This window comes from Dermacentor variabilis, chromosome 3 (assembly GCF_050947875.1).
Source record: "Dermacentor variabilis isolate Ectoservices chromosome 3, ASM5094787v1, whole genome shotgun sequence".
Classification (NCBI taxonomy): Eukaryota; Metazoa; Arthropoda; class Arachnida; order Ixodida; family Ixodidae; genus Dermacentor; species Dermacentor variabilis.
In genome coordinates, this window is record NC_134570.1 from 116,205,928 (window position 1) to 116,233,359 (window position 27,432).

A 27,432-nucleotide genomic window follows, 5' to 3' on the forward strand; every position below is an offset into this window, starting at 1 on the left:
TCCGCGTTGTCAGCTACAAACATTACGAGTGTCTTTGCTGTTAGCTTGATGCCTGTTTCGAATCCACTTGTATCTGAAGCTGGCGTTCATAACATATATTTTAACAATTGGATCGGCGTTTTGCTTCCGTTATTCTACTCCCGCAAAAGTGATGCGACAACTGTGAAGAATGTCTTGGGATTGCCGAGAGCGACTACGTAGATCATATGTGGTCAACAAATGCGGAGGTATACACTATGTGTATACTAAAGTCTACAAATAGGCTCTATAGCAATCTCAGCAGTATACAACTTTAGTGGCTTATATCAAATGCAGCTATGTATTATCCACCGGTACCTGCGCTTGGTTACAGCGTACACGGGTTGGGCCCAGGTTTACGATGTTTGCCTATTGTTAATCTATAGACATGCAAGACCACGACAACTCAGAGGTGGTGAATTCACCACCTGGTCATGCGGGCTTTCGCCACTTATTCACCCCCTTTGCCACATCTTCACCATCTGAACTTCACCACCTGGTCTTCGCGAAGTGTACGTCCGGGAAGCAGCCAGGTTTAGGGCCTTCGGGTGCCTGGAAGACCTTGGTGACTCGGACGGTGCCAGCTCCGCAGCGATCCTCGTTCGGTGCAGCTGCACCGAACGCAGACTAGCAGTCTGCACGGTTTGCCCGCCGCGCCGGGGTTGCGGTGCCGTCGTGCATGAACCAGTGCCATATCAGCGCGTTCGCACAGGGCGGGGGGTATGGGAACTCGGAATTACATATTATCGACTTTCTTCTATAGACATTCAATACACCAGGAGTAGAGAAAAAATAGAAACCTTGTCGAGTATTGTCCATAATATAAAGAGTCAATTAACAGACAAAGTATGGACAAAAATAAATGGAAACTGTATCGGCTTTCGTCTACAGGTGGTCCATATAGAGGGGAAGTAGACAAAGAAGAAACAAACTCCTTATCGAATTTTTTCTATAGACAGTCTATAGACTGCGAGTAGACAAAAAGAAATAGAAATCTTATCGACGTTCGTCTACAGAAAGTCTATATACAAAGTATATGGACAAAAATAAATAGACACTGTATCGACGTTCGTCTAAAAGTAGTCCATAGAGGGGAAATAGACAAAAAGAAACAAACACCTTATCGACTTTTTCTATAGACCGTCAACAGACAGCGAGTAGACAAAAAGAAATAGAAACCTTATCGACTTTCGTCTATAGAAGTCTATAGACAAAGTATGGACAAAAATAGATAGAGACTGTATCCGCTTTCGTCTATAGGTAGTCCATAGAGGGGAAGTAGGCAAAAAAGACACAAACACCTTATCGACTTTTTTCTATAGACCGTCTATAGACTGCGAGTAGACAAAAAGAAATAGAAACCCTATCGACTTTCGTCTATAGAAAGTCTATAGACAAAGTATGGACAAAAATAGATAGAGACTGTATCCACTTTCTTCTGTAGGTATTCTATAGAGGGGAAGCAGATAAAAAGGAAACAAACACCTTATCGACTTTTTTCTATAGACCGTCTATAGGCTGCGAATAGACAAAAATAAATAGAAACCTTATCGACTTTCGTCTATAGAAAGTCTATAGACAAAGTATGGACAAAAATAGATAGAGACTGTGTCGGCTTTCGTCTGTAGGTATTCGACAGAGGGGAAGCAGACAAAAAAGAAACAAACACCTTATCGACTTTTTTCTATAGACCGTCTATAGACTGCGAGTAGACAAAAAGAAATAGAAACCCTATCGACTTTCGTCTATAGAAAGTCTATAGACAAAGTATGGACAAAATAGATAGAGACTGTATCCACTTTCGTCTGTAGGTATTCTATAGAGGGGAAGCAGATAAAAAGGAAACAAACACCTTATCGACTTTTTTCTATAGACCGTCTATAGACTGCGAATAGACAAAAATAAATAGAAACCTTATCGACTTTCGTCTATAGAAAGTCTATAGACAAAGTATGGACAAAAATAGATAGAGACTGTGTCGGCTTTCGTCTGTAGGTATTCGACAGAGGGGAAGCAGACAAAAAAGAAACAAACACCTTATCGACTTTTTTCTATAGACCGTCTATAGACTGCGAGTAGACAAAAAGAAATAGAAACCCTATCGACTTTCGTCTATAGAAAGTCTATAGACAAAGTATGGACAAAAATAGATAGAGACTGTGTCGACTTTCGTCTGTAGGTATTCTATAGAGGGGAAGCAGACAAAAAGGAAACAAACACCTTATCGACTTTTTTCTATAGACCGTCTATAGACTGCGAATAGACAAAAAGAAATAGAAACTTTATCGACTTTCGTCTATAGACAGTCTATAGACTTTATATCAACAAAAGTCCAAATCTATAGAAAGGAAAGGTCGTCTATGAAAAGTCTATAGACTTTCTATAGACAGTCTAAAGTCATTTTTGTAAGGGAAAACCGTTACAGGATGACGACTGTGCAGTTATCAGTGGTAGCCTTACGATCCAAGAAATTGAGCTAGCTATTGATCAGCTCCCTTTGTCAAAAACACCCGGCCCCGATGGACTTTTAAGTGAATTTTATAAAGCTTCCAAATCAATTATCAGTCCCACATTATTGGACATTTTTATTATATGTTTAGAGGTGGACGCCCTTCCGCAACCTTTTTGCAAAACCCACACAGTTTTAATTCCCAAAGTTCAGATAAAGAGAAACTGCGTTCTGTTGAAAGCTACCGACCAATCGTATTGTCAAAAGTGGATTACAAAATTTTTCTAAAAGCTTTCTCTAATAGATTGCCATTTACGATGTCAATTCTAATTGGTCCCCATCAGACGTGTGGAATTAGGGGTCCATCAATTGAAACCAACATACATATCGCTCGTACACTTCTTCAATACTTTTATGGTTCCACTGAGCAGCTTGCAATGCTCCAGGTAGACGTTGCTAAAGTTTTTGATCGTGTCAGTCACTCCTATTTATTTTCTCTTCTGGAGCATGCCAATGTTGGCTCAATTGTACTTAAGGGCGTTAGCCTTTGCTACACGTGTTGTACTACTCGTTTAGTTATTAATGGCCAACTCTCCGAACCCGTTTCTATTTGCTCATCAGGTAAACAAGGATGCCTGATGTCCCCACTACTATTCGCCCTTTACCTGGAACTGCTATGCTTAAGCGTAATTCAGTCGAGTTACATACATGGCTTTAATATACTGGGTAATGAAGTAAAAGTCCTTGCTTATGCAGATGATCTTGCGTTTTTCTGAACGGATAAGTGCAGTGTTGAAAAGGTAGCATAGACAATAGAATAAATTGGCAGTGTATCAGGAGCACGAATGAACTCCTCAAAAAGTTTAGGCTTGCGGTTTGGCTCATGGTGCTATACAACAGAACAGTTTGCAGGCGTTAAATGGACTGATGTCCCGCGAAGGCACCTTGGCGTGCCGCTAGACGCATATAAATGAAGCGCACACTATTGGAAAGAACAGGTTTCAGCCCTGCAAAGTTACGCCTAGACATTCGGTCCACACCGACTTTGTATTTTTGGGAAAGCCGAAGCCTGCAACGAGTTCTTGGCAACAAACGTTTACTATGTATTGCAAGTTATTCATTGTACTAGGCTATACATACAACGCTTTCACCGTATCTTTGCAACCTTCATATGGGCTTCAACTTTTGAGCCCATGAGGCGAGACAATCTTTTTAGGCCTGTTAGTGAAGGTGAGCTGGGCTTAGTACATCTTTATGTGCGGCAAATAGTGTCTCGTTTCTTGTTTTTTCGCCATACTTCGCATCCTCTAATTCGGTCATACACGCAAGTCACACTTGTTAACGCGTTACCTCATTTAGCTGTTTCTTCAAATTTTTCTTCGCGTTTATGCTTGTGGCGGTTCATGCAAGAAGTTTGCTTGGCGGTTCGTTTCCTGACAGTTCGGTTTTCCACTGAATACTTGTTCGCGTAAAACATTATACAAAGATTTACTGTCCATGCTATTTCCGCCTCCAGTTTACCGATCGCTATACATAAAATGGTCAGGCCACAATGTAATAACGCGAGTTCGCAAAATGTATTTATCCCCTTGCTGCAAAACATTGTTTTATAAACTTTATAGTGAAACCATACCGGTAAAAACATCGCTACAAAAAGGGTGTCTTTGTATCTTCTGTTCACTGTTGATCGCCTGATGTAACAGAGACAATTGAAAATTGTTTCTACTTGCTCAACCGTGCTCATTGTTCTACTTGCTCAACCGTTGGCATGATTGTTGCGCTAAGTTACAGCTTGAAACAACAAATATGAATTCAAATGAAACTAACATGAAGTGAAACATCTTGGCGCGCTCGTCGAAGCAACATATAAACAGCGTCACAAGCGCCTGCATGAAATCACTCGATTTAAGCAACGTTATGTGTTACAAAAAAAAAGAATGAAACTGAAATTAGGGCCTCCGAGACTCGGTGGTGTGCGCGACCACGTTGGAGGCGAGCGCGTTTCCCCGATTCCGCTAGGTGCGCTTAGTGCCAAAGTCGGTCGCAGGCGCCTATGGGAGTGTCCACTCTTTACGTTGACTATGTTACTCTATGGCCCGAGCAGCAAAAGAAGGTGTGCGTAACGATTAAATTGATAAGCGTCAAGCATTGCTCATACCCACCGTGAAGGACGCGCCTAGAATAAGGGTGATTGATGGAAAACACCGTCAGAAGAAATAAATTCCTCTGCGAACAGCGACGTTGCAGCGGCAGTCGCTCGTATTTCACATGACAGCGCGCACGATTCACATCCATCTAGCACCTTGTATAGTCTTTTTTCATAGGAAAGTTCAAAGCCCTCATTCTTGAGTGTGACGCGGACGGCTTCTGCATTTCTTTTGCGCGAGCGTTCACGCGCAATTGGCACAGCAAGGACGGCCTTATGGCGATGCCCAAGGCGTTCCCTTTGAAAAGGTTCATAGCAACACTGGAATCATACTGAGACAATGAAACCACTCAAATATCGTAGGCGGCACTGTATGATCTAAAATCATATAGAACAATTCTTGAGTTTGGCGCACCCGAACCACCGTATGATTATGAGGTACGCCATAGTGGGGGCTGCGGAACAATTTTGAAAATCTGAGTTTCTTTAACATGCGCCCACTAGTGTTTTACAGTGCATACCTTTACCACGCAACGCATTTGTCGTGGCCGTGGGGGAAAACTAAACCAATCACAACAGGGGCTGCGCGCGCCCCTAGGTTCCTTGCAACACCACTAGGTGGCGCTTGTTTCCGCGCATCCACAGCAGCACCAGCGGCGCCGTCCGTAGAGGGAAAGCAACGGAGAGAACCAGAAAGCTCGGGTTCGCGCATAGCATTCGCCGCAAGCGTTTCCCGGTGAATGTAACTGTTACATACGTTGCAGCTCTGAGATAATTCCGAGTATTTCAAGCATCTCTAGAAGAAAATAACGAGCAGATGGACCCACAAGGAAGAAAGCTCTTATTTTCCTATCCACGATGCCATCTGCACACACCTTTCCCTCGTCAAATGTTAACGCTTTTCGTTCCCTTGTAATGGGAAATTGGAAAAACGCGAACAGAAAAGACCAGAGACAGGAAATATTCCCGTTTCATTCTCATATGTGTTGTTGTCGGATCCCGCCGGTTGTATATTTCCATAGGCGGCACGTTCATTTCTGCGTAGAAGACCATGACTCACCTTTGATAGCAGATGGGGACGTCATGGTCATAGATATCACTGTTCTTATGCAATTCACGGTAGCTGAAGAGGCATGGCGCATACAGAGACCAAGCCTAAGAGTCTTTCAGTGATCAATATTTCTCTCGAAGCAATTTTATTTCGATCGTGGGGACTTTTCTTTCAACGTCAAGGAGCATTTGCTAAGAAGTTCGTCAGAAAGCGGTTCGTCGCGGCAATTTACTTTCTCGTTTCTCTCCTTCTTCTTCAGGGAGAAGACCAGGACGAGCGTAGCGCAGTGACATGCAAACGGTGGGACTATGGCACCGAGAAAGACGGCGAAAATATCATCAGCATGTGGAACTTAGTGCGCACCCACAACTGGCTCTACACGCTTTCGAAATCCACGTTCGGACAGGCCCTCATGCTATGCGTTCCCATCGCCGGAATCACCGCAGATCGCATGGGTCGCAGACCTCTCTCGTCGACCTGCGCCCTTTCCACATTGGTAGGCAGGCTGGTGACCGCGGCGCCCCCCTCCGTGGGAATGTTCATCCTGTCGCGCCTTGTCACTGCTGCCATGGCCCGCGCAACCATGCTGATGGCTTTAACTATGCTCTACGAAGTGACCGGAAGTCAACACCGGGCTCCGTATATCTTGACAGCCGGTGGCATCGCCGTGCTTGTGACGTCTCCGGTGGTGCACCTTCTTCCGACGGTCATGCCAAGGTGGGTGCTCTCACAAACACTCTTCGTCACGGCTACCGCAATAATGGTCTCTTGGTGCTGGTACCTGAGGAGTCCCCTGTTTGGCAGACTGCCGCTTGATGGCTTTACGCAGGTGAATTCACCCTACTCCATGCAGCCCGGATGAACAGCATAGAAGCTCGCAAGGCCACAGCAACTTTACACGCGTTGAAACAGCAGCTCCTGAAGCGGGATGCCAACACCACGTCGGTGACTGCTGGCACCACGAGCGTACTCCGTTCGGCTTCCCTTTGGCGGCGCGCATTGTCTGCACTCGTGACGTGGTTTAGCGTGAGCTTTGCACTTTATGCCTCAGACTTGGGTGCCCCGCTGCAAGAACTGTGGGTTCTCGCATCCTTTCTATGCAGTGGGCTCATTCTCATCATAGCCTTCTATAGCATGAAGCAACGAGGCTACCGCGCAACTCTGTCAGGCATACTCGCTTTCCTCGGTGCCTCAAGCGTGCTGCAAACGGTCCTCTCAAATTGGCCCTTGCCCGCCGCACTTCCTCTGCCGAGGATAATGACGTCCAGGGCGTCAGAGATTGCCATGTGCCTGAAATACACCTACACCGCCGAGGTGTACCCTACGACGATTCGAAGCATGGGGATTTGCCTGTCGTACTCCTTCGGCCGGCTTGGCGTGCTTCTGGCTACATACATCGAAGTATCCTTTCACGAAGAACAGCTCTTGGTCGCTGGAGCCATTACAAAAGCGCTGGCATTTGCGAGCGCGGTAGCGGTGCAGTGTATTCCCGAAGCCTATGTCGAGAAGAAGCCCGCTAAAATCCGCCCAGTTCTGGGCGAAATCAGCGCAAGGAATCACTTAACACATCTTTGAGATCCACCACGGAGTCGCAGAAGTCCCTCAAGCCAGCCAAACCGGGCAAGCAGCATGGGTAACGCACGAGCAAAGCAAGCTCGAAACGCGGTACCGCGGCCGAAATTTTTGCCGCAGCATCGCCAGCGGCAGCCTGTTCCCAAGAGGTGGGTGGTGGTAACAACTTTATTGACACTCTGCTCAGTTATGACCTGGCAGGCCCGAGTCCTAGAATGGCCCCTCACGAGGAGCGACCCTTTCGGCCCAGGCAACGAGGGCTTTTTGTACTTTTTCTTCCGGCGTTCTGAGCAGCTCTTCCCACGTCTGTTGTGAGGGAGCTGGCAGGAGCGACCTGGGAGGGGGTAAGCCCTCGCACCCCCAAAGAATGTGATTTTGGGTAGCCAATGTTTGATTTGTGCAATTTTGACATATTGGGTTCCATTGCCCGTTGGTAATTATGGATAGCCAATGTGGGTTGGGGAACGATTTAGTTTGGATTCGACGCAGGATCGAGGCTTGCGCTCGCGTGAGGCTTGCGTTTGGAGGCGGGTAAATTCGCCTTTTTTGCTTGTAATAGTTTGTTATTTCCTGGTATGTCGTCGGTGCCTCATCCATGGGATCCGAGTCTGAGGGGCACATCTCCCGGTTGATTAGACCTCGGGCTACCCAGTGCGCCTCCTCATTCCCTTGATTCCCCGAATGGGCAGGGACCCATACGAGTTCAACAGTGTTTTCATTATTAAAGTCCCGTAGGACTCGCGCTGCACATACGCCTATGCTGCCTCTCGAAAAGTTGACTATTGCCCTTTTGGAGTCGCTTATGATTGTTTGCACGGAGGGATTCATGATGGCCAAAGCAATGGCAGTCTCTTCCGCTTCCACGGTGGACGCTGTTTTTATGGTCGCGGCGTTGAGGATACTTCCCTCTCCGGTCACGACGCTCACTACGTAAGTTTGGTGATTTTGCTTTGCTGCATCGACATAAGCGGTGTGCTGGTTGTTTTGGTACCTTTCCTGAAGGGCCTTGGCTCTGGCAGACCGCCTCTTGTCGTGTCTCCCAGAGAGCATGTTCTTGGGTAATGGTTTTATAACCAAACGGCTTTTGACCGCACCGAGTAATGTTGTTCTTCCTGCTGGATTCACAACGGGATTCAGCCCGAGTTTACTTAGAATAACTCTGCCAGTTGCGGTGCGGGAGAGTCGTTCACGTTGGGCTGTTTTATGGGCCTCCACGAGTTCGTCTAGGGTATTGTATATACCTAGCTCAAGTAATCGTTCAGTGTTCGCATACCTCGGGAGACCAAGGGCAGCTTTATGAGCTGTGCGAATGACGCTGTTAACCTTTTCCTTGTCAGAAAGGCGTAGGTGGTAGTAAGGGAAGGAATACACGACGCGACTGATCAGGAAAGCCTGCGTCAAATGGCAGATATCAGCCTCCTCCATACCGCGGTGTCGTGTGGCTACTCGTCTGATTAGGCCACATATTTGGCGGGCTGTCGTCCGTAATCGAACAATCGCCTCAGAATTATCGGTGTTATGTTGAATTAACATGCCCAGGACTCTTATAGTCAGTACGGGCGGAACTGGGCCGTCTTCCATACTGACTCGTATAGGGAAGGTGGCGTCCCTTTCGGTGGCGTGTTTGGTTGATTTATCACGGATGACGAGAAGCTCCGATTTCGTCGGCGAGCACGCTAGACCATTCTGTCGCACAAAATTTTGTACGGTATCCGCGGCCGCTTGTAATGCTTCCGTGATTTCTCCATCGGAACCGCTATTGGTCCAGATGGTGATATCATCTGCATAGATGGAGTGTTTGATATGCGGGATGCTTTCCAGTAATGGAGGCAGGTTTCGCATGGTCACATTGAAAAGGAAGGGGGAGAGGACCGCACCCTGAGGGGTGCCCCTTGTACCTAATTGAAATTGTCCGCTTTTAATGTCCCCAAAATGTATTTCTGCAGTGCGATCCTTGAGAAAGCTTGTAATATAGCTATAAGTGCGCTTCCCGACATTCATTTGGGCTAGATTTGTGAGTATTGAAGCATGTGACACATTGTCGAACGCTTTACTCACGTCCAGCCCTAGAATTGTACGGGTGGCTCTTATAGGGCCCGGATGTAGGATATCGTGCTGTATTTGCCACATAATGTCTTGAGTGGACAGATTTGATCTGAAGCCTATCAACGTATGGGGCAGCAGCCCATTGCTTTCAGTGTACTCGTTTAGCCTGTTAAGAATGACGTGTTCCATAAGCTTCCCCAGGCAAGAGGTTAAGAAGATAGGGCGGAGATTCTCTAGCTCCAGCTTCTTGCCTGGTTTGGGTATGAAAATTACGTTTGCATGTTTCCAGCTGGTGGGTATAGTTCCCTCTTTCCAGTGGATGTTGAAAAGATTTGTGATTTCGGTAACCGACTGATCGTCTAGGTTCCGTAGCATTTTATTGGTGATGCGGTCCTCGCCAGCCGCCGCTGTTGTCTTGATGTTGTTTAGGACAGCACGTACTTCAGATTCCATAATGTCGCTGTCTAGTTCCCTGTTTTCCTTTCCGGTATAAGCTACGGGTAGAGGAATATCGGTGCTTGTATTAAAGTAGCGGTTTTTTAGAGCTTCAAAAAGGGCATCATTATCTCCCGGGAAAGAGTGTATGATCCTCTGAAGGTTCTTTTGTGATGCTGTTTTAGTCTGACTAGGGTCAAGTAGGTGTTTAAGCAGGAACCAGGTGTTTTTGCACCCTAGCTGGCCATTAAGGCGGTCGCATAGCTGGTGCCAGTGTTCCTGACTGAGCTTTCGTGAGTATTTCTCGATATCCCGTTCCAGTTGCGCGATGCGTCTGCGTAGGCCACGGTTGTGTTTCTGCGCGAGCCAGCGCTTCTGCAAACTCCGCTGCGCAGACCATAGATGGACCAATTTAGCATCTGGAGCCGGGCCGTCCTCCTCCTGGTCTACCTCCGTGGTCGAGTTAGCTGCGTCTTTGAGAAGAGTGGATATCCATTCTTCAAGGTTTGTAATGGTTGCGGGTTCGCGTCTATTGCGAACATACCGGAAAGCGTCCCATCTAGTGTGCTTAATTTTCACCTTATTGCGCTTGTAGCCTCTGGAGGGTACCGTAATGGAAAGAATGTAATGGTCGCTACCAACGTTTAGTTCGGTATTCTCCCAGATGGCATTGTCTATGTTCCTGGTGAAATTCGTACGTTACCTGGCTTTCACGTTTGAAGTCTTCCCGTTCCGAGAACGGCCGGAGGCCTGCTGTTCCCAAGAGGAAAGTGTTGGCTCCCCTTTGCTAGCCTCACCGATGCCGATGTGCAAAACGCAATCGCAATAACTCAAGAGCATCGAATATATGCGGGCTGATTAAAGAACACGTAGCTTCGATTTTTTTTCGCCTACTCCCAGGTTTTTGCTATCTTTAGCTAAATTGATTTTGTTGTCATTGGTTATTAGTTCATTCGCATACCTTCTGCTGTATTGCTTTTGTGGGCGCAAGCTTTTCACCTTTGTTTCCTTGTTCTCAGTGCGTACGAATTATATACTAGTGGCTGCTTATGACGCACGTAATCCTTAAATCCTTGTTATTGCGTCTGGCGCATTCAAAAGACAAAAGGTGTTGATTTAATTCTCAGCTGCCACGTGACTTTCATGCAATGTACCCACCCCATAGTTAAGGTTTGCGCGCTGTTTTACTTCCTCAGTAGTATTAGCATAAATTCTGCAAGGTAGCAGGGCCGTGCTTCTGTAAAACTTTCCACAGTGTTAGAAAAAAATGTTGTATTTGGCACCGTTACCATATTTTACTACCCAGTACTACTTCGAAACTACCTGCTTACTCGCTTGGATCATTCGGACATGGAAGGAGATACCTTTATTAAACAGTTACAAGGTTTTACAGAGCGCTTAGTAAAAGGCACTTCCTGTTCCACCCATGGTTTGTTATCTGTGTTGTTGCTGTGTTAATGGGATGGTTTGATAAACTATAGTCCTTATATATATCGTCATGTGCTGTGTTGTGGCGCACTTTTGTGCAGACTGTACCTTCTACAAATATAGCTTCATGAATTTGTTGATGTGTCCAAAGACATAAGTTCCCACCGGTGCAACCTGTGACCATCATGGCTATGGAGATACGGGGTCGTCATTTTTTTGTTTTCTTGAATTTTCAAAAATCGCCTGTTGCCGATAATTTTATTCCTTCAGCTGTAATATTCGGAGGTGACAATTAGGGGCACCAGAAATTGAAGCACTTATTAGAATATAAAGAAAATGACGAGTTACCTATTTAATGTATAACTTTATGACACATATTGCAATTTGCGAATTGTAGCTGGCGCGACTGCAAGATTTATCTACTTGGATTGACATTCGAGTATGAAACCAGTTTTGGGATATGTGCCATCAAACTCTCCTCAACCCTTTACTGCACAGGTTTTTGTTTCCTCAAAATATTATCCATGGAGTTGTAGGAAAGCATAACAGTAGCTGTACTCCCATGGAAGCTAATTTTAGCGAATTTGTGTGGTTTGAATTTGCAGAAAAAGGTTTATGTTGCGTACTTACAACAACGTGCAAATGAAGTCGAAGGTGAAAGATAGACTTAGTGCGATTCATACTCATATGTTTATTTGCACGTGACAGTCATTGGTGCACCTACTATTTAGTGTGGAACAAAAAGAAACAATTGTACTAGCTTGCGTAGCAGAGGTGGTTCCCACACTTCGTGCAGTACGTCATGCAGATTCCCGTGCTGCCAGGAAACGATGCAGTGTTTTCGCGTTATTGTAAATATTAAGAACATAGAAGCACAGACGGAAGGCTGTGCCCGTGACGACGCGACACGCCTGCGTGCGGATGCTCCGCATCCTTTTGAAAAAGAAATGAAATTCGCCCAGAAAGCATCTTGCACACATATTGAATCGAAAGGGACTTACACTCGTGTATGTCGTCACTCCTGAAAAAGTCGCTGCATTGAATATGAGAAGGAATTGCTCGGCCATAAAAGGTTTGGGACCATTTTATTTTTCCGAAGAAAATAAAGCATGTACACGTTGTTGCATTTGCGCAACATAGCGACGTTCCGTCGCCAGGAAGAAACTATTCCGAGATAATGTTTTTCTTCTTTTTATCTACAGAGTCAGGAGGATGTGGAGCTTAGCGTAAGAATTTTTTTTCGTTTTGTCTTATGGAGAAATACGTTTACTATTGGCAAAACTTACCTGTATCACTGCTCGCGCACGCGCACAGAATCCGCCACGTTTATTTTGGTAGAAGATGCGAACAATGAGCACAGATGGCAGCACAAGGCCGCGCGTTTTTCAGACGAATGCTGCGAAAATGCAACAACGTGTACAGGCAGCTCCAAACGGACTTTGCTTCTGTTTTTGATGCCGTTCATCGGAATGTTGCGTAATTGCAACAAGGTGTAGTAAAGGGTTAAAATTGCACTGATTTTCACTTGCCTTTTTTACCAAAAACTTCTTTATATATTGAAGCGTGAAATAACTGATGCGCACATGTATTTCATACCACATTTTGGGCAATATATCGAAACATGTGTGATCCTGGAGATTCATTTGAAGGGGATACGGAAAGGGAAACTCACCGGCTACAATTTGTAAAGTGCTATATGTGCCGCCAAGTAAAATTAATTAGTGTCTTTTTATTTAGCTGAATATGTGTTTCGATTTTTCTTTCTAGTAATCTTCGCCTCTTCAAGTAAGCCAGCTGAAGTACAAGAATTGTGCTAGATGCGACAGGCAACTTTTGAAAATCCCGGGAAACTTAAAAGTGATCGCCCCGTGTATACACATAAGGTCGATCTCAGAATCAACATTGTACCGTGCGATGCGTCGTTCATCTTTGTCGGTTTTCCTTTTCCTTTCCTTTTTTGTGCAGTGTAGTCTATTACACGGTACCCGATCCTGCCAGGCTAAACCCTTTGGTGCCGTCATTTGATCGCCGTTAAATCTAACTATGTGTTATAGCGATTCCCGTTTTCTTGTCGTTGTTTTTTTTTTGTTCGCAAACGTGTTTGTAATCCACTTTCAGTAAACAAGCGACCTAATCCTTTCTTTGCAATGGAAGTGCCCTTTGTAAACAAAACAGCTCCCGGTAAGTTAGTTGTGTAGCAAATACCACTAGACCGCTGTCGTTGCTATGTATGGTTCATAAACATTCTACCGGTGCTAGCCGTATGTACAACCGCGTTCCCGCTGTAAATGGTGTTACCTGTGCAGTTACTGACGACGGTTACTAGGATCTTGGTAAACTTTGTCACAAGCCGTTACTATTTTTGAGTTATAAACTGGCACGACCCTTCAATTAAGCGCACGCGTTTAACAGTTTTACCCTACAGTGCGGTCCATTGCTAAAGTGAGCACTCAAATGTTACGCTCTCACTTTGCTTGCGCCCTTGCTGCATTTGGCTGCACACCAATACCATTGCACTACAAAGGTGTGTCTAAAGGAGCCACAGCTAACAACCACAAGTAATCTCGCACGTTCGCTGCACTCAAGTGTCCGCTTCAACAGTGGGCCCCTGTGTACAAGCGTTCAAAAGAGGCATTCATATTGTCGACTTCCCGCAGTATGTCCTGGAAATATGTCCTCACATGTGGGCATCTACAGGACTGCCTCCTTGTCGCAGCCAACTTCCATTAGCCTTGGAACATTGAAGTGCCGCTGTCGGACGGAGCTACGCTTCAATATTCGCATTGTGTAGAAGCCGCTTCTGGTTTAGTGATCGTCGCCAAATATGTCTTTCCGCGTCGTTCACGTTAACCGTCAAAATCGAACAACTTTTGTATAGCGTAATCTGTTGTTACAGTTGACCGTTAGGTGCAGAGGTATGTCTTATCGGAATCAAGAGACATTATCTTTCTTTGTGGTTCACGCCTAGCACCATGTGCTAATTGCCCCGTGCCTATGATGATGACATCACCTGTGTTCTCAAGCTTTATGTCTGCAAGGGAAAAATGGAAATGGCACGATTTGAAGAAGTATCAGCTATCGCCCATGCATGTGTTACTGTATGTAGCAGCTGTGTCCAGCAACAAATTAAGTGTAAAATGCTTTGATGTATGAATACATGCATGTTTACTAATGCGTAAGCTTGAAATTTCGTCGACGTGTCTCCTGTAATAATGACTTCCACCTCGTTTCTTGTTATAGTAACACTAACAGCTGCCAAACACAGTACAATGTTGCTTCACTTGATTTATATAGACCTACTGAAACAATTTTGTCCGGTGTTTGGCAGCTGTTAGTGTTTCGGCTTGGGTTCGTCAGTGACATGTAACAGAACATCGGCAGCCTTTGGTACAAATGCGGATAATTATTAAGCAGTAAATTGATATGGTTATACATTGAAGACAAACGAGCTGGAAGCATGCACGATGCGCGAGGGAACGATGCCCACGGAGTCCATCTTTAATCGCCATAAGAGCCTCAATTTGTGGGGTGCACAATTACTGTACACCGGTCGACACGTCCGACACTAAAAAAGAACGTGTTTTCACACACGTCATGTTTGTCGTGTTTGCTCTTTTGTTATATATATATATATATATATATATATATATATATATATATATATATATATATATATATATATATATATATATATATATATATTAGCGACATTTTTGAGTACGAGGAATCGCTACATTCCGCTTTTGAGCTGACGCAACCCTCTGAGCCGGAGTAGTCGCGCTGCTACTAGAGTTAGTGTGAGGTGTCTGGTAGTAACCGCATACCAAAATAAAGGTGTCGCCTCTCTCGGACCTGCCCTCCTGTGACCTGGAGAGTTTTAAAGCATGGTCGCATAATAAAAAAACTTCCGTGAATGCAGCCCCGTTTGGGCCAGGAAGTTCAGTTTTGCTCTTTGGCGGGAGTCCTCCCGGACGCAGGTCCTGAAAGTCAGCACGTGGGTCATTATGCCAGGCATCGCGGAATAGGCGGAAGGAACAGTGGTCAGCTGTGCTGAGTTAGGCAGGAGATGCGTTAAAGCTTTCTCACAATTTCTTTATTGCATCATCCCCATCGGCCCATTTTTATGTCGACTGCAGGCCGAAGGCCTCTCCGTGGGATCTGCACTTCCCTCTGTCTTGCGCTAGCCGATACCAAATTGCCCCTGCAAATTTACTAATTTCTTCACTTCACCTAGCTTTCTGCCGTCCTCGACTGCGCTTCTCTTTGCGTAGCGCCCATTCTACAACTCTAAAGGCCCACCTGTCATCCACCCTACGCATTACATGGGCTACCCTTACCGGAACTTTTTCATAATGTCAACTACAATGTCAGGTGCCCCCCTTTGCACTTTGATCTATGCCGCTATCTTCCTGTCTCTCAGCGTTATGTCTAACATTTTTCGTTCAACCGCACTTTGCGTGGTCGTTAACTTGTTCTCGAGCCTCTTTTTGTTAACCTTCAAGTTTCTACCCCATATTTTAGCACCGGTAGAATGCAATTACTGTACTTCTCTTTTGAACGACAGTTGTAAGGATTTGTTAATGCCTGCCGTATGCGCTCGAACCCGTCCCATTGCAATACCAATTACAGAGACACCTCGGGCGCCGTTGGCGTCGCCATCACCGTAGGTTTCCGTATAAACTCCATGGGCATTATTGCTGATGTGCGAGTGAAAATGCGTGCGAGGGTGAGCCGGCGAATGCGGCTCAATGTCGCGCGCTAGAGCGCAGGAAGCGGGGACGAAACGCGCCGTCCTGCGTCGCGCGCAAGGATCCGCAGGGAAGGTAGGGAGGGGAGGGGCGACCGAGTTTTAACGCGACAGCGTTAAGAGGAAGCTTTAGCTCGAGTGCTCCTATCTAAATACATGTAAAAGGAGAATTCGTTTTTCTCGGCAAGTACTGCACCAAATTTCACGAGGTTTGTTGCATTTAAAGGACAAACTTAAAATCTAGTGACTGTTGGTTTCGAATTTTTGAGTTAGATTGTCAATTTTTTATTAAAAATTGGCAAAAATCGGAAATTTTCAAAAAACAAAACTATCAAGTTTACAACTCTGTAACTCAACAACGAAAAATGATAATACAATTCTGTGAATTGCATCTAATAGTACATTTAAAGCGGACAAAATTGATATGTTACACATGAATATAAAAAAATTTAATAATAGAGAAATACAACTTTTGCAAAACCGTTGTAACCAACGTAACAAATTCACGTAAGATGTAAAATGACATATTGAATTTGTCCGCTTTGAATGATCTAATGGATGCCGTTTGCAGAACCGCGATATCGGTTCTTGATGCAGAGCTATGAATTTATAAACTTCGTGCTTCTATTTTTTTCAAACGGTCAAATACTTGAAAATCGTTTTAAGAAAATTCAAGCCCTAAATCGAAATTCCGCTTCCGACAGTCACTAGAATTTAACTTTCTCTTTCAAATGCGACACATTTCATCAAAATCGGTCCAGGGGTTATCTCATAAAAACGTTTTTGCGTTTTACATGTATTTGAATCGGCCGCGTCGGAGTTGGGCCCCAGCTAAAGCTTCCTCTTAAGGAGCTCGTGTCGCAGAAAAGCCGGTGTCGACAGAGTTGGCTGTGAGCGAAAAATAGTGGAAGGCAATTCATAAATAAAGACAACTTGCAAGATGGGCTCGGTGGGAATCGAACCAGGGTCTCCGAATTGTGAGACGAGGACGCTACCACACAGCCATGAGCTCGATGCTTCAGAGCGGGAGAAAAGCGCCTGTAGTGAATGCGGTGTTGCCTTATAAACGTGCCGTAGAAAGTTATACTGCGGTGTATACCGGTAATTATAAGCATGTAAATTACAGAAGTCGCAGTTAAAGGCGTAATGAATCACCTTTCCGCTACATTTCTTCTGCGCTTGGCGCACACGCAGTGCCATTTTGTAGCAAACACAGAAGACCCCCTCCTCGCGATGTACGGCGCTGCCCCAACAGGCGGCGCGCCACTCGCCCGCTTCTCCCCTTCGTCTCGTTTGAGTGCATTGGGGCCGTGCAGGGACCGGTGCGAGGATGCCCCAATACCTTTGCGTTTAATAAGTTTTCTCACTCTTTCCCCTTCCAACTTCCCGCGTGCGTCACTCGAACCCCCGTGTTTAGGCGACGCGGCTCCTTTTTCCGCTCCCATCGCGATTCCTAGGTGCAGCGACCGTCGCGGGACGCCTCTGACGTGATCGCTGCGCCGTAGCGCATCTGGTAGGAAGGCGTTCTCTGCGATGTGTGCCGTGCTGCTGGCGAGGAGTCTTGGGGCCCCCAGGACTTGGTGCTCCCAAGCGAGATAGAAGACGATCCCATCGAGGTGTCTGCCCCGTGATCGCGTCCGCCTTGATGGCGCGTCGCGGCCCAGCTGCCCGTGCCAATCACGACGTTTGACTCGCGTAGATCTTTTCTCGCTCCGAGACACCGAGTTCTTTGGTTCGTTCCGATTGCTCAGGCGCACGTTTCGTCTTGACTCAAGAGCATGCCGAGCGAATGAGTGGGCGGTGCGAATGGCGTGCGATAACGCTATCGCGTTCCGCTCTTGATGGCGAAGCTTAAGCATCCTCCCAATTTTTAATCCAGGTGGCGCGGGCGGCCGTGCGCTGTGTTTTCGCCGCTAAGCTAGCGTTGATGCGAGACGCAGCACAAATGTGCTGCTGCTGCCGGGCTTCATGACTCCAGCGTATTGACAGCGAGTTTTAGCGGTAAGCGAAAGAGAACTGATCATGTTTGGATGTGCACGCGTGACACCATGCTTGTCAATTTAATTAATATGCCTATTTTTACTAGTTTATATGGCCGATAAAGCTAGTATTCTTACATCATATAGCTAGATGGCAACTAATTCGCTGTCGCAATATCGAAGCATCGCCTTTCGGGCGAAACTGCAACTTTTTTTATATTCCTCTAGAAGTTTCCTTCTCGTGATCAGGGCCCCTATGAGTAATTGACCTAGCTAAATGCACTCCTGTACAAACACTAAGGCTGACTGGCGATCCTGAATTCTTGTTCCCTTCCCAAGTTATTGAAAATTATGATGGTCTTCTCCGTATTAATCTTCAATCTTGTGTTTGTACCTCCTCTGTTAAGTTTCCCAATCATTTGTTGTAGTTTGTCTCCAGTGTTGCTGCACAGTACAATGGGGTATACAAACGTAAGGTTGCCGAGATATTCGCCAATGATCCTCACTCCTAAAGCTTCCCTCTATAACCTCTTCTATACTAATTCTAAGCATGCAATGAAGAGAATTGAAGATATTGTGTGTCTTTGCCTGACCGCTTTCTTGATACATAACTTTCTAGTTGTGGAGAATCAAGGCAGCTGTGTAGTCTTCGAAGATACTTCCCAAGGGTTCTCCTATGCCTCCTATAGTCTTTGATTACGCAATGCAATTTTGACTCCTATTAACATATCACTGACTCCTATTTGACTCCTATTAACAATATCTACTGAATTAAATGCCTTTTCATAAGCTATGAAAACTATATGGGAACAATAATTGTACTCTGCAGATTTCTCGCGTACCTGATTTATGACATGGAGGTGATCCACTGTAGAATGTCCCTGCCTGAACACAGCCCTTTCTCTTGTTCCATTGAAGTCAAGTGTCGCCCTGATTCTATTGGTAAGTGTATTCGTGAATTTTTTATACAATATTGAAAGCAAGCTAATAGGCCTATAATTTCTGAATGCTTTATCGTATTTCTTATTTTGGGTAAATATAACGTTGGCATTCTTCCAGCACTCTGGTGTACTTCACGTCATGAGGAATTGCGCATAAAGCGCCACAAGCTCTTCATGCATGGCATTTCCTCCATCTTTGATTAAATAGATTGTTATGCCATGTTCTCTAGCCGCATTTCCGCGGCTCATGTCTTGAAAGGGCCTTCTAAATTCATGTCTAGTTATAGAAAGAGCCTCGGTATCCAGTTCATCGCTACTTGAAATGAAGGTAGCGTGGCCGCTCTGAGGACTGTACAGGTCAGTATAGAGTTATTCTGGTGCTTTTATTATATAATCGACACTGCCGATGACTATATCCTGCTTATCTTTCATTGTATACATCTTATCATGTCGTATGCCAAGTTTTCTTTTCGCTGATTTTATGATGTGGCCATTCTTTTCTGCTTCCTCAACTTTCCCGCGGTATAATTTCGAATGACGCTTACTTTCTTGTTGTCGGTGTTGTTCATTTATTTATTTATGAGATATTTATTAATTATGTATTTATTACATAAATCGGCGTTCTCTTTAATAGTATCATAGCGGGAGGGGGGATATAAATATACGTGTTTGCTTTTATTTTAGAGCCACCTATCTGAGAGCGTCTCAGTATTGGTATCAATCATTCTTTACCTAGAAAACTACTATACGGCCAGCAAAGTCTTATAGATGCTGTGCGAGGCGCCACAGAAGCACAACCTTCAGCTTTTGTAGCTTCAAAGGTACTGTCCGTTCTACTCGGGCTACTCACCAGCACAGTATACGAGCGATAGTGTTCGTGAGCACACAGCGCATTACAACAGCGGAAGGCAAAAAGCTTATCCGACTAGAGCGTGAGGATGCGTCTGCTTGGCTTCTTCGATTTTGCGGCGAAATGCAATGCGCGTCTCACCCGCATCTGCTGACCTAACTTTGGATGCGCTGGCAGCATGTCAGCATTGATATCATGACAACACGGCGGCGGCGATGGTGCCTGGAGTGTCCACACTATTGCTATCGCAAGAAAGAGGAAAAGCATGGCTTAGATGACTGCGATAGGCGCAGTAGCTCTGTCCCAATAGGAACTGAAACGGCGGTCCGCCGGAATAAATTATTACTCACGCAAAAATTTAATTGTGATCGTCCGTATCACGGCGAAGCGGCTCAAACAAAAGACTCCCAAGCAGCGCTTAGATGAATGCGACGGTAGCGCATCACATTTTCCAGCGCATTTGGGAAAGGCGGTGGGACGCCGTTTACATGTAGCGCGTTAACTCTCCCGGGAACGTAGCCCCACATATGCGAGTCGACGCGTGCCCGTATGTCTACCTTCACCTGGCGCATTAATCCGATAAGCCTTCCTAGCGCATTGCCGCTCTTTACATGAATGCGATGCGCTAGAAATGCGACGCGATACGCCACTGGCCGTGTTTACATGAATGCGACAGCGGAGCATCAAATATTCCAGCGCATCACAATTAATTCGATGCAACAGCGTTTTCATGTAACGCCTCACCCCTGAACGCCTCGCGCGAAGCGCGAGAAGCATTCAGAAATCTTTGATTGCTATGGCATTCCACTCTTAAAAGTGAAGTTTAAGCGTCCTCCAACTTTTTCCTTCTAATATAAGATAAAAGGTTAAAGAGATATTACACTGTTAATAATCTTCTAGCGTCTTTTCTTTGAGAAACGAGACAGTTTCGGCCGAAAGGCTAAGCATTGACATTGATGGCAAGGTGTAGCGTTCCTGTTGAACTTCAAGGACGATATTCTTTTACTCGAGGGCACCATCTCCGCGTGATGTTATTCGCGAGGGCGCTCCTGGTGGGTAGGAGAAACAGCGCCCTTGCAGTCACAGGCGCGTCACAATGGTGGCGTGTGACGAGCGCCATCACAGGTGTTCCAGACATCGCACCTCATGCCCCCCTAAATGAGAGTGATCGGAACCGGTTGGCGTCAATAAGTGCCCAATGAAAAATTGCATAACGTTACTTGGATGCTAAAGCTCTCCGTTCGGCTAAGTGCATACGCACACCAACTGAGCAGGCATGCTCTAGTGTACATACAGTGCGCATGCGCACAGCATCCATGCCAGCACCGGAACGCTGACCGGTCTCCCGGCTCCACCATCGATCCAATTCGCAGGAGCATTGGCGGTCAGTCGGGTCTGCTTTATCTTTCTTTCAACCAAGTGAACTCCGCGTCTCGAATGACAACTTAAGTCGTACAACACAAGTCACGCCCGTTCCGTCAAGAGCGCGACAGCACGCCGGGGCGGCGGGAATGAGCCTCGAGTGTTCGTACATAATTGCCATCAAAATAATAATGGTTTCTTGTGATGTATTCGCACGCTTTAGCGATAATCATAGACTGCCTTGATTGCGCCATCATTCAACACTGAATGTTGGCGGGGATTTCAGGGAGTCGAAGAAAAAACAATTGGTCTAGAGTGCCTGCTCCAGCTGTCACTCATGGTTTCACCAAGTAAAGCATTCTGTCGCGCCTATAGTGTGATTTATTCACCATTCCTACACTACGTCTCGGGCATCAGGTGCAACGCTGTGGAACCTACACAAGAAGCTCGGTAACGAATGTGTGTGTGTGTGTCAGTGCGCGCGTTCTATGCATGCTTCGCTACGCGCCAGCGGAGTTCGCTAGCTCGAGCGTGCACGTGAGAATGCCGCGACGGGCTGCCAATAGAAAGGTGAAAAAGAAACGCAATGAAAAACAAATTGGTCTAAAACAACGCCTTACATAGCCGTATACCACAGATTGTTTCTAATGATTAACACTTTCAATACTGAGCGTATACAAAGAACACTTTCCCACAATTGCGTTAAAGAACATCGACTTATTTCCAAGGGCTGACGCAGCCACTGCAAAAAGTCCGTCTAGTCTCCACAGCGTTGCACCTGATGTGTGAAACAAGAATATAATAATCGTCGCAGAGATCCCTTCCACAAATCCTTCAACTCGCAGCTGTGGATGCATGCATGACACTAGAAGTAAAATTAGACGAAGAAGTGGAACACGAAGAAGAAGAAGAAGAAGAAGAAGACCATACCTCCAAACGCTTCTGATTCTTTGCCGGCTGATAGGACTTTTCATGCTGTGTGATCAGTATCATGTCGGCGAAAGCGGCTGCTCATGAAGAGGCCACTCCCAAGACGGTGTCCACTTCGCTCCTGGAAGGCTTCGCACACGTGGACACGCGGGACTTAATCCAGCAGAACGTCTACGTCATCCTGGGTCACGGGCGGTACCAGCGGATCATCCTGGTCAGCACCTCCGTCGCTGTCACTGTGGTGCTGCTGCAGTCGTTCGCCTATTACCTCATCGGCCGTCCCGTAGACCACTGGTGCCAGCCGCCCGACGACCTGCGTAACCTCGGTGTCCAGGGCTGGAAGGACGTCGCAATACCCGTGCTGGCCGGCGGCAGCTTCAGCAAGTGCACCGTGTACGAGCCCCCTCTACCGATGAGCTGTTCAGTCCCTCGCGCATTTCGTCCTACCTGACCCGGCTGTACCACGGCTGCTACATTGACGTCTTCTTGCTTAACACTTTTCCGAGGTGACGCAACGATTATGAGGCATCCTGTAAAGCACGAGTGGACATTTCCGACCTAATCTACCTAAAATAATCTATACGGAGAATTTGGCATTGAAGTTACCTTACTATCTTTTCACAGGGCGACAGGATTAAGATAGACGGTGCGGTGGCTTTTCGGGATATGTAAATGCGTATCCGTGGTATCGAGTTCACCTGGAACAGTTTCTTCTTTCGTGCTGCCCCGAGCTTGTTGAGCTTGTGTTCCCTGAAAAATAAACGCCTACATAAGGATGGTAACATGCAACCATATGAAGCGCAGTTCCCGCGGCCTTTCGGCGCATTTCTTCTGCGTTTTAGATTTTCCATGTATTTGTAATTGCAATGAAAAAACTACTGCGGTTGGCCACGACAACATAATGTAAGCTACACTGACAGTGTTAGCAAGACGGTGTTTTGCTGCAAGTGTTCATTGTCACGTTCCCGAAAACAGCGTCGGCAGCAAAAGGAGGCGTGCCTAACAATGACGTTGATAAGCCTCAAGCATTGATCATACCCATCGTGAAGGACGCGCCTATACGATGGTGTCGGCGGCGGCGATGTTGCCCGTAAGAAAACCACGCATTCCGATCCACGCATACCCTCCGCTTGGCGCATACATGGACGTTACTGAAGTAAGTTAATTTATGAAAGCAAGATGCTTCAGAAAATTCGTAAAGTATGAATTGCACACGAACTCGAGATATGATAGCGTCGTATTGTCATGTGAATATACGAGAAAACTCCATCCTCATACGCGGAAACTCAACCGCAAACTCCTTTTCCACCTGCCGTTTGAGGTCAGTCTTTAGTAGGCAGAATTCGCAGGCGGAATCACGCAGAATTCTGAGCTGGATGTGCGTCTTCAACTGCACGATTGACGTAAAACAGTCAATCTCTCTCCCGTAGCTCAAATAGTGTTCGGAGGGCAATCTGGGAGCATTGATTCGTTTAGACAATGGGGTCCACACAAGAATGCGCACGTTCTAGACTGTTTTCCTGCTGGATGTTTTCAATTACACTAACGATGCAAAAAAAGAATGTCGGAGTAAAATTTCTAGCGGCAATTGATAACGTGTGCCTCAAAGGGCACTACGACGCATTGCAATACCCAATCCCCTGTAGAACAATACAGGAACATCCAACAGACATTATAAACAGCGTCACAACGACGTGCAAACTCGATGTGTCTTTCAACAAGCTTGCTCATCACTCAACCGTGTACAGACATGACGTCCGCCTAGAGCCGTTAATTGGGAACATGACCGGGGTGTTAAGACAGATACAATTTTGACTTCTCGTCTTGATCTCAAAACATTTTACTTAAACCAAAACTCTCGCGGGCATTCCTGACCGGAACGACATGCATTCAGCGCTAGCGTAACCCATGGTCTAGATAACGTAGCGATTCCATTCGAATTCGATTACTGCATAATCGCCGAAATCTTACAGTTGTCAACAGAGAATCATAGAAACGAAGAGAAAGCAGCGAAACTAATCTTTGCATAATTTCTTCTCAGGTTTCTGGCTCAGTGGATATTCGTCTTACTGTAAGCGATTGTTTTTTTTTCTTTTTTTTCGCAGTTTTACTGCAAAATATTGATACCGTGTGAAAGCGGGAACGGTACATTGGTTGGTGCTTAGCTTATAATTTATGAATCGCACTCATTTAGTGAATTCAGCCACACTTTTGGTTATAACACGAATGCTGAGACCTAAGCAGGCTGATAGATTAGTTTGAACAAGTTCACCTAAGAAAATCAGAGATAAATCAAAACGGCGACGATGGACGACAAATATGAGGTCAAGATTGGTCAATTTATTTTCTTAATATTTTCCTCTACTTCTGCATTCCTTATTAATGAAGCTAGTGCAGCATACTCCTGAACAATGGTCCCCCTTAATGAGCACTAGTAGTAGCTGCTTTTACTACAGCTTACGTTTACTCAGTTTGGCAATCTATCCATCCTTCAGCCACATGGTCAACAACGATCAAAATTTCTGGATGCCAATGTAATTGTATCTGTCTCCGAGAGACATTTCCGAGTCTTTCGAGCATCTCTAGCAGAAAATGACGAGAAGATGGCAACACAGGGAAGAAGGCACTTACTTTCCTATCCACGATGCCCTCTGCACACACATTTTGCTTGTCAAATGTTAACGCTCTTCGTTCGCTGATAATTTAAAAGTGGAAAAACGGGAACTGAAAAAACCTGAGGCAGGAAATCTGTGCATATAATGTATATTTCCATATGCAGGACGTTCATTTCTGCATACAAGACCATTACTTATCTTTGAAAGCACATGAGGACGTCATGGTCCTAGGTATCACGGTTCTTATGCAATTCACGCTAACTCAAGAAGCATGACGCATACAGAGACCCAGCCTACGAGTCTCTCAGTGATCAATATTTCTCTCGAAGCTATTTTATTTCGATTGTGCAGACTTTTCTAAAAACGTCAAGGAGTATTTGCTAAGAAGTTAATCAGAAGACGGTTCGTCGGGGCGATTGACGTTTTCGTTTATCTCCTTCTTTTCAGGGAGAAGACCAGGACGAGCGTAGCATAGTACCGTGCAATCGGTGGGACTACGACACCGAGAAAGACGGTGAAAGCATCGTCAGCATCTGGGACTTGGTGTGCACTCGCGACTGGCTCTACTCCGTTTCGAAATCCACGTTCGGACTGGCCCCCATGCTATTCGTTCCCATCGCCGGAATCGCAGCAGACCGCGTGGGTCGCAGACCAGTCTTGTCGACGTGCGCCATCTCCACATTGCTCGGCAGCCTGGTGGCCGCGGCGTCCTCCTCCGCGGGAATGTTCATCCTGTCGCGCCTTGTCACTGCTGCCATGGCAAGCGCAACCATGCTGATGGCCTTGACTGTGCTCTACGAAGTGACCGGGAATGAGCACCGGGCTACGTACATATTGGCAGCCAGCGGTATCGCCATACTTGTGACGTCTCCGCTGGTGCAGCTTCTTTCGACGCTCAAGCCAAGGTGGGTGCTCTCACAAGCCCTGCTCGTCACGGTCACGGCGATAATGGTCTCTTGGTGTTATTACCTTGATGAGTCCCCCGTTTGGCAGATTGCCGCGTGGAGGCTACGGGCAGCTGAATTCACCGTACTCCGAGTAGCCCGGGTGAACAGGATAGAAGCTCGCAAGGCCACAGCAACGTTTTAGGCGTTGAAACAGCAGCTCCTGAAGCGGGATGCCAACACCACGTCGGTGACTGCTGGTACCACGAGCATAGTCCGTACGGCTTTCCTTCGGCGGCGCGCATTTTCTGCACTCTTGACGTGGTTTAGCGTGAGCTTTGCCCTTTATGCCTCAGGCTTGGGTGCCCCGCTCCAAGAACTGTGGGCTCTCGCATCCTTTCCATGCAATGGGCTCGTTCTCATCATAGCCTTCTATGGCATGAAGGAACGAGGCCACCGCGTGACTCTGTCAGGCTTACTAGCTTTCCTTGGCGCCTCAAGCGTGCTGCAGACGGTCCTCTCGCATTGGCCTTGGGCCGCCGTACTTCCTCTGCCGAGGATAATGATGTCCAGCGCGTCGGGGATTGCCATGTGTCTGAACTACGCCTACACCGCGGAGGTGTACCCTACGACGACTCAAAGCTTGGGGCTTTGCCTGTCGTACTCCTTCGGTCGGCTTGGCGTGCTTCTGGCTACAGGCCTCCAAGCATCCTTGCACGAAGAACAGCTCTTGGTCGTTGGGGCCATCACGACAGCGCTGGCATTTGCGAGCGCAGTAGCGGTCCAGTGTCTTCCCGAAGTATATGTCGAGAAGAAGCCCGCCGAAGTCCGCCCAGTTATGAGCGAAGAGCAGCGCAAGGAAGCACTTAAAACATCTTTGACATCCACCACGGAGTCGCAGAAGTCCCTCAAGCCAGACAAACCGGGCAAGCATCATGGCCGACGCAAAAGGAAAGCAAGCTCAACACGCGGTACCGCGACCGAAATTTTAGCGGCAGCATCGGCAGGGGCAACATCGCCAGCGGCAGCCTGTTCCCTCGAGGAAAGTGTTGGCCCTCCTGAGCTAGCCTCAACGATGTCGGTGCGCAAAACGCCATCGAATAGAGCATCGAATATATAAACTCAAGAGCATCGAATATATGCGGGCTGATTAAGGAACACGTAACTTCGATTTTTTTTTATTTTCGCGTACTCCAAGCTTTTACTATTTTTAGCTAAATTGATTTTGCGGTCAAGGGTTATTAGTGAATTCGGATACCTTATGCTGCATTTTTTTTTGTGGGCGCAAGTTTTTCACCTTTCCTTTCTTGTTCTCAGTGCGTGTGAATTATATACCCGTGGCTGCTTAAGGCAGATTTGCTGGCGCAGCTAATCGTTAAATCCCTATTATAGCGTCTGACGCATTCAAAAGGTAAAAGGTGTTAATTTGATTCTCAGCTGCCATATGAGTCTCATTCAATGTACCCACTCCATGCTTAAGGTTTGCGGGTTTTTTTACTTCCTCAGTAATATTAGCATAAATAGTACAAGGTAGCAGAGCCGTGCTTCGGTGAAACTTCCCACACTGTTAGAAAAAATGTATCGGGTGTTTAGACTAGACGCTATACCAAGTACTACTTCGAAACTACCTGTTTGCTACCTTGGACAATTCGGACTTAGTAGGAGATACATTTATTAAGCAGTTACAAGGCTTTACGAACCGCTAACTAAAAATCCCGAGCAAGTGCCCCTACCCATGCAAGCGCCCCGTCTCCACTTTTTAGTGATTTGGAATAAGTACACACTATCGAGCAGCTATTGCCAGCTGTGTTGATGGGGATGATAATGATGATGATGATCGGGCAACTGCCCTTTCTTTTCTTCACCCTGTTTACCACTTTATGCGTTCTCACCGGACCGCTTGGCTGCAGTCTTTTTGTGAACATTTATGAAATTGCATATTAAATTACTTAAACTGATGCAATTATTGAGAAAGAAAT

The 27,432-nt window shown here is 46.2% G+C and overlaps 1 protein-coding gene across 1 annotated transcript in view; it reads left to right on the forward strand.

Moving 5' to 3' along the window:
- Positions 1–26,953, forward strand: part of LOC142574702 (uncharacterized) — a 45,265-nt gene extending 18,312 nt beyond the window's left edge. The window contains exons 3-5 of the mRNA XM_075683730.1: positions 5,924–6,381; positions 22,012–22,378; positions 25,017–26,953. Of these exons, the coding sequence (XP_075539845.1) occupies positions 5,924–6,381; positions 22,012–22,378; positions 25,017–25,658 (1,467 nt within the window). The 3' untranslated portion in view covers positions 25,659–26,953. The remainder of the gene's footprint in view (positions 1–5,923; positions 6,382–22,011; positions 22,379–25,016) is intronic.
- Positions 26,954–27,432: the final 479 nt, after the last annotated feature.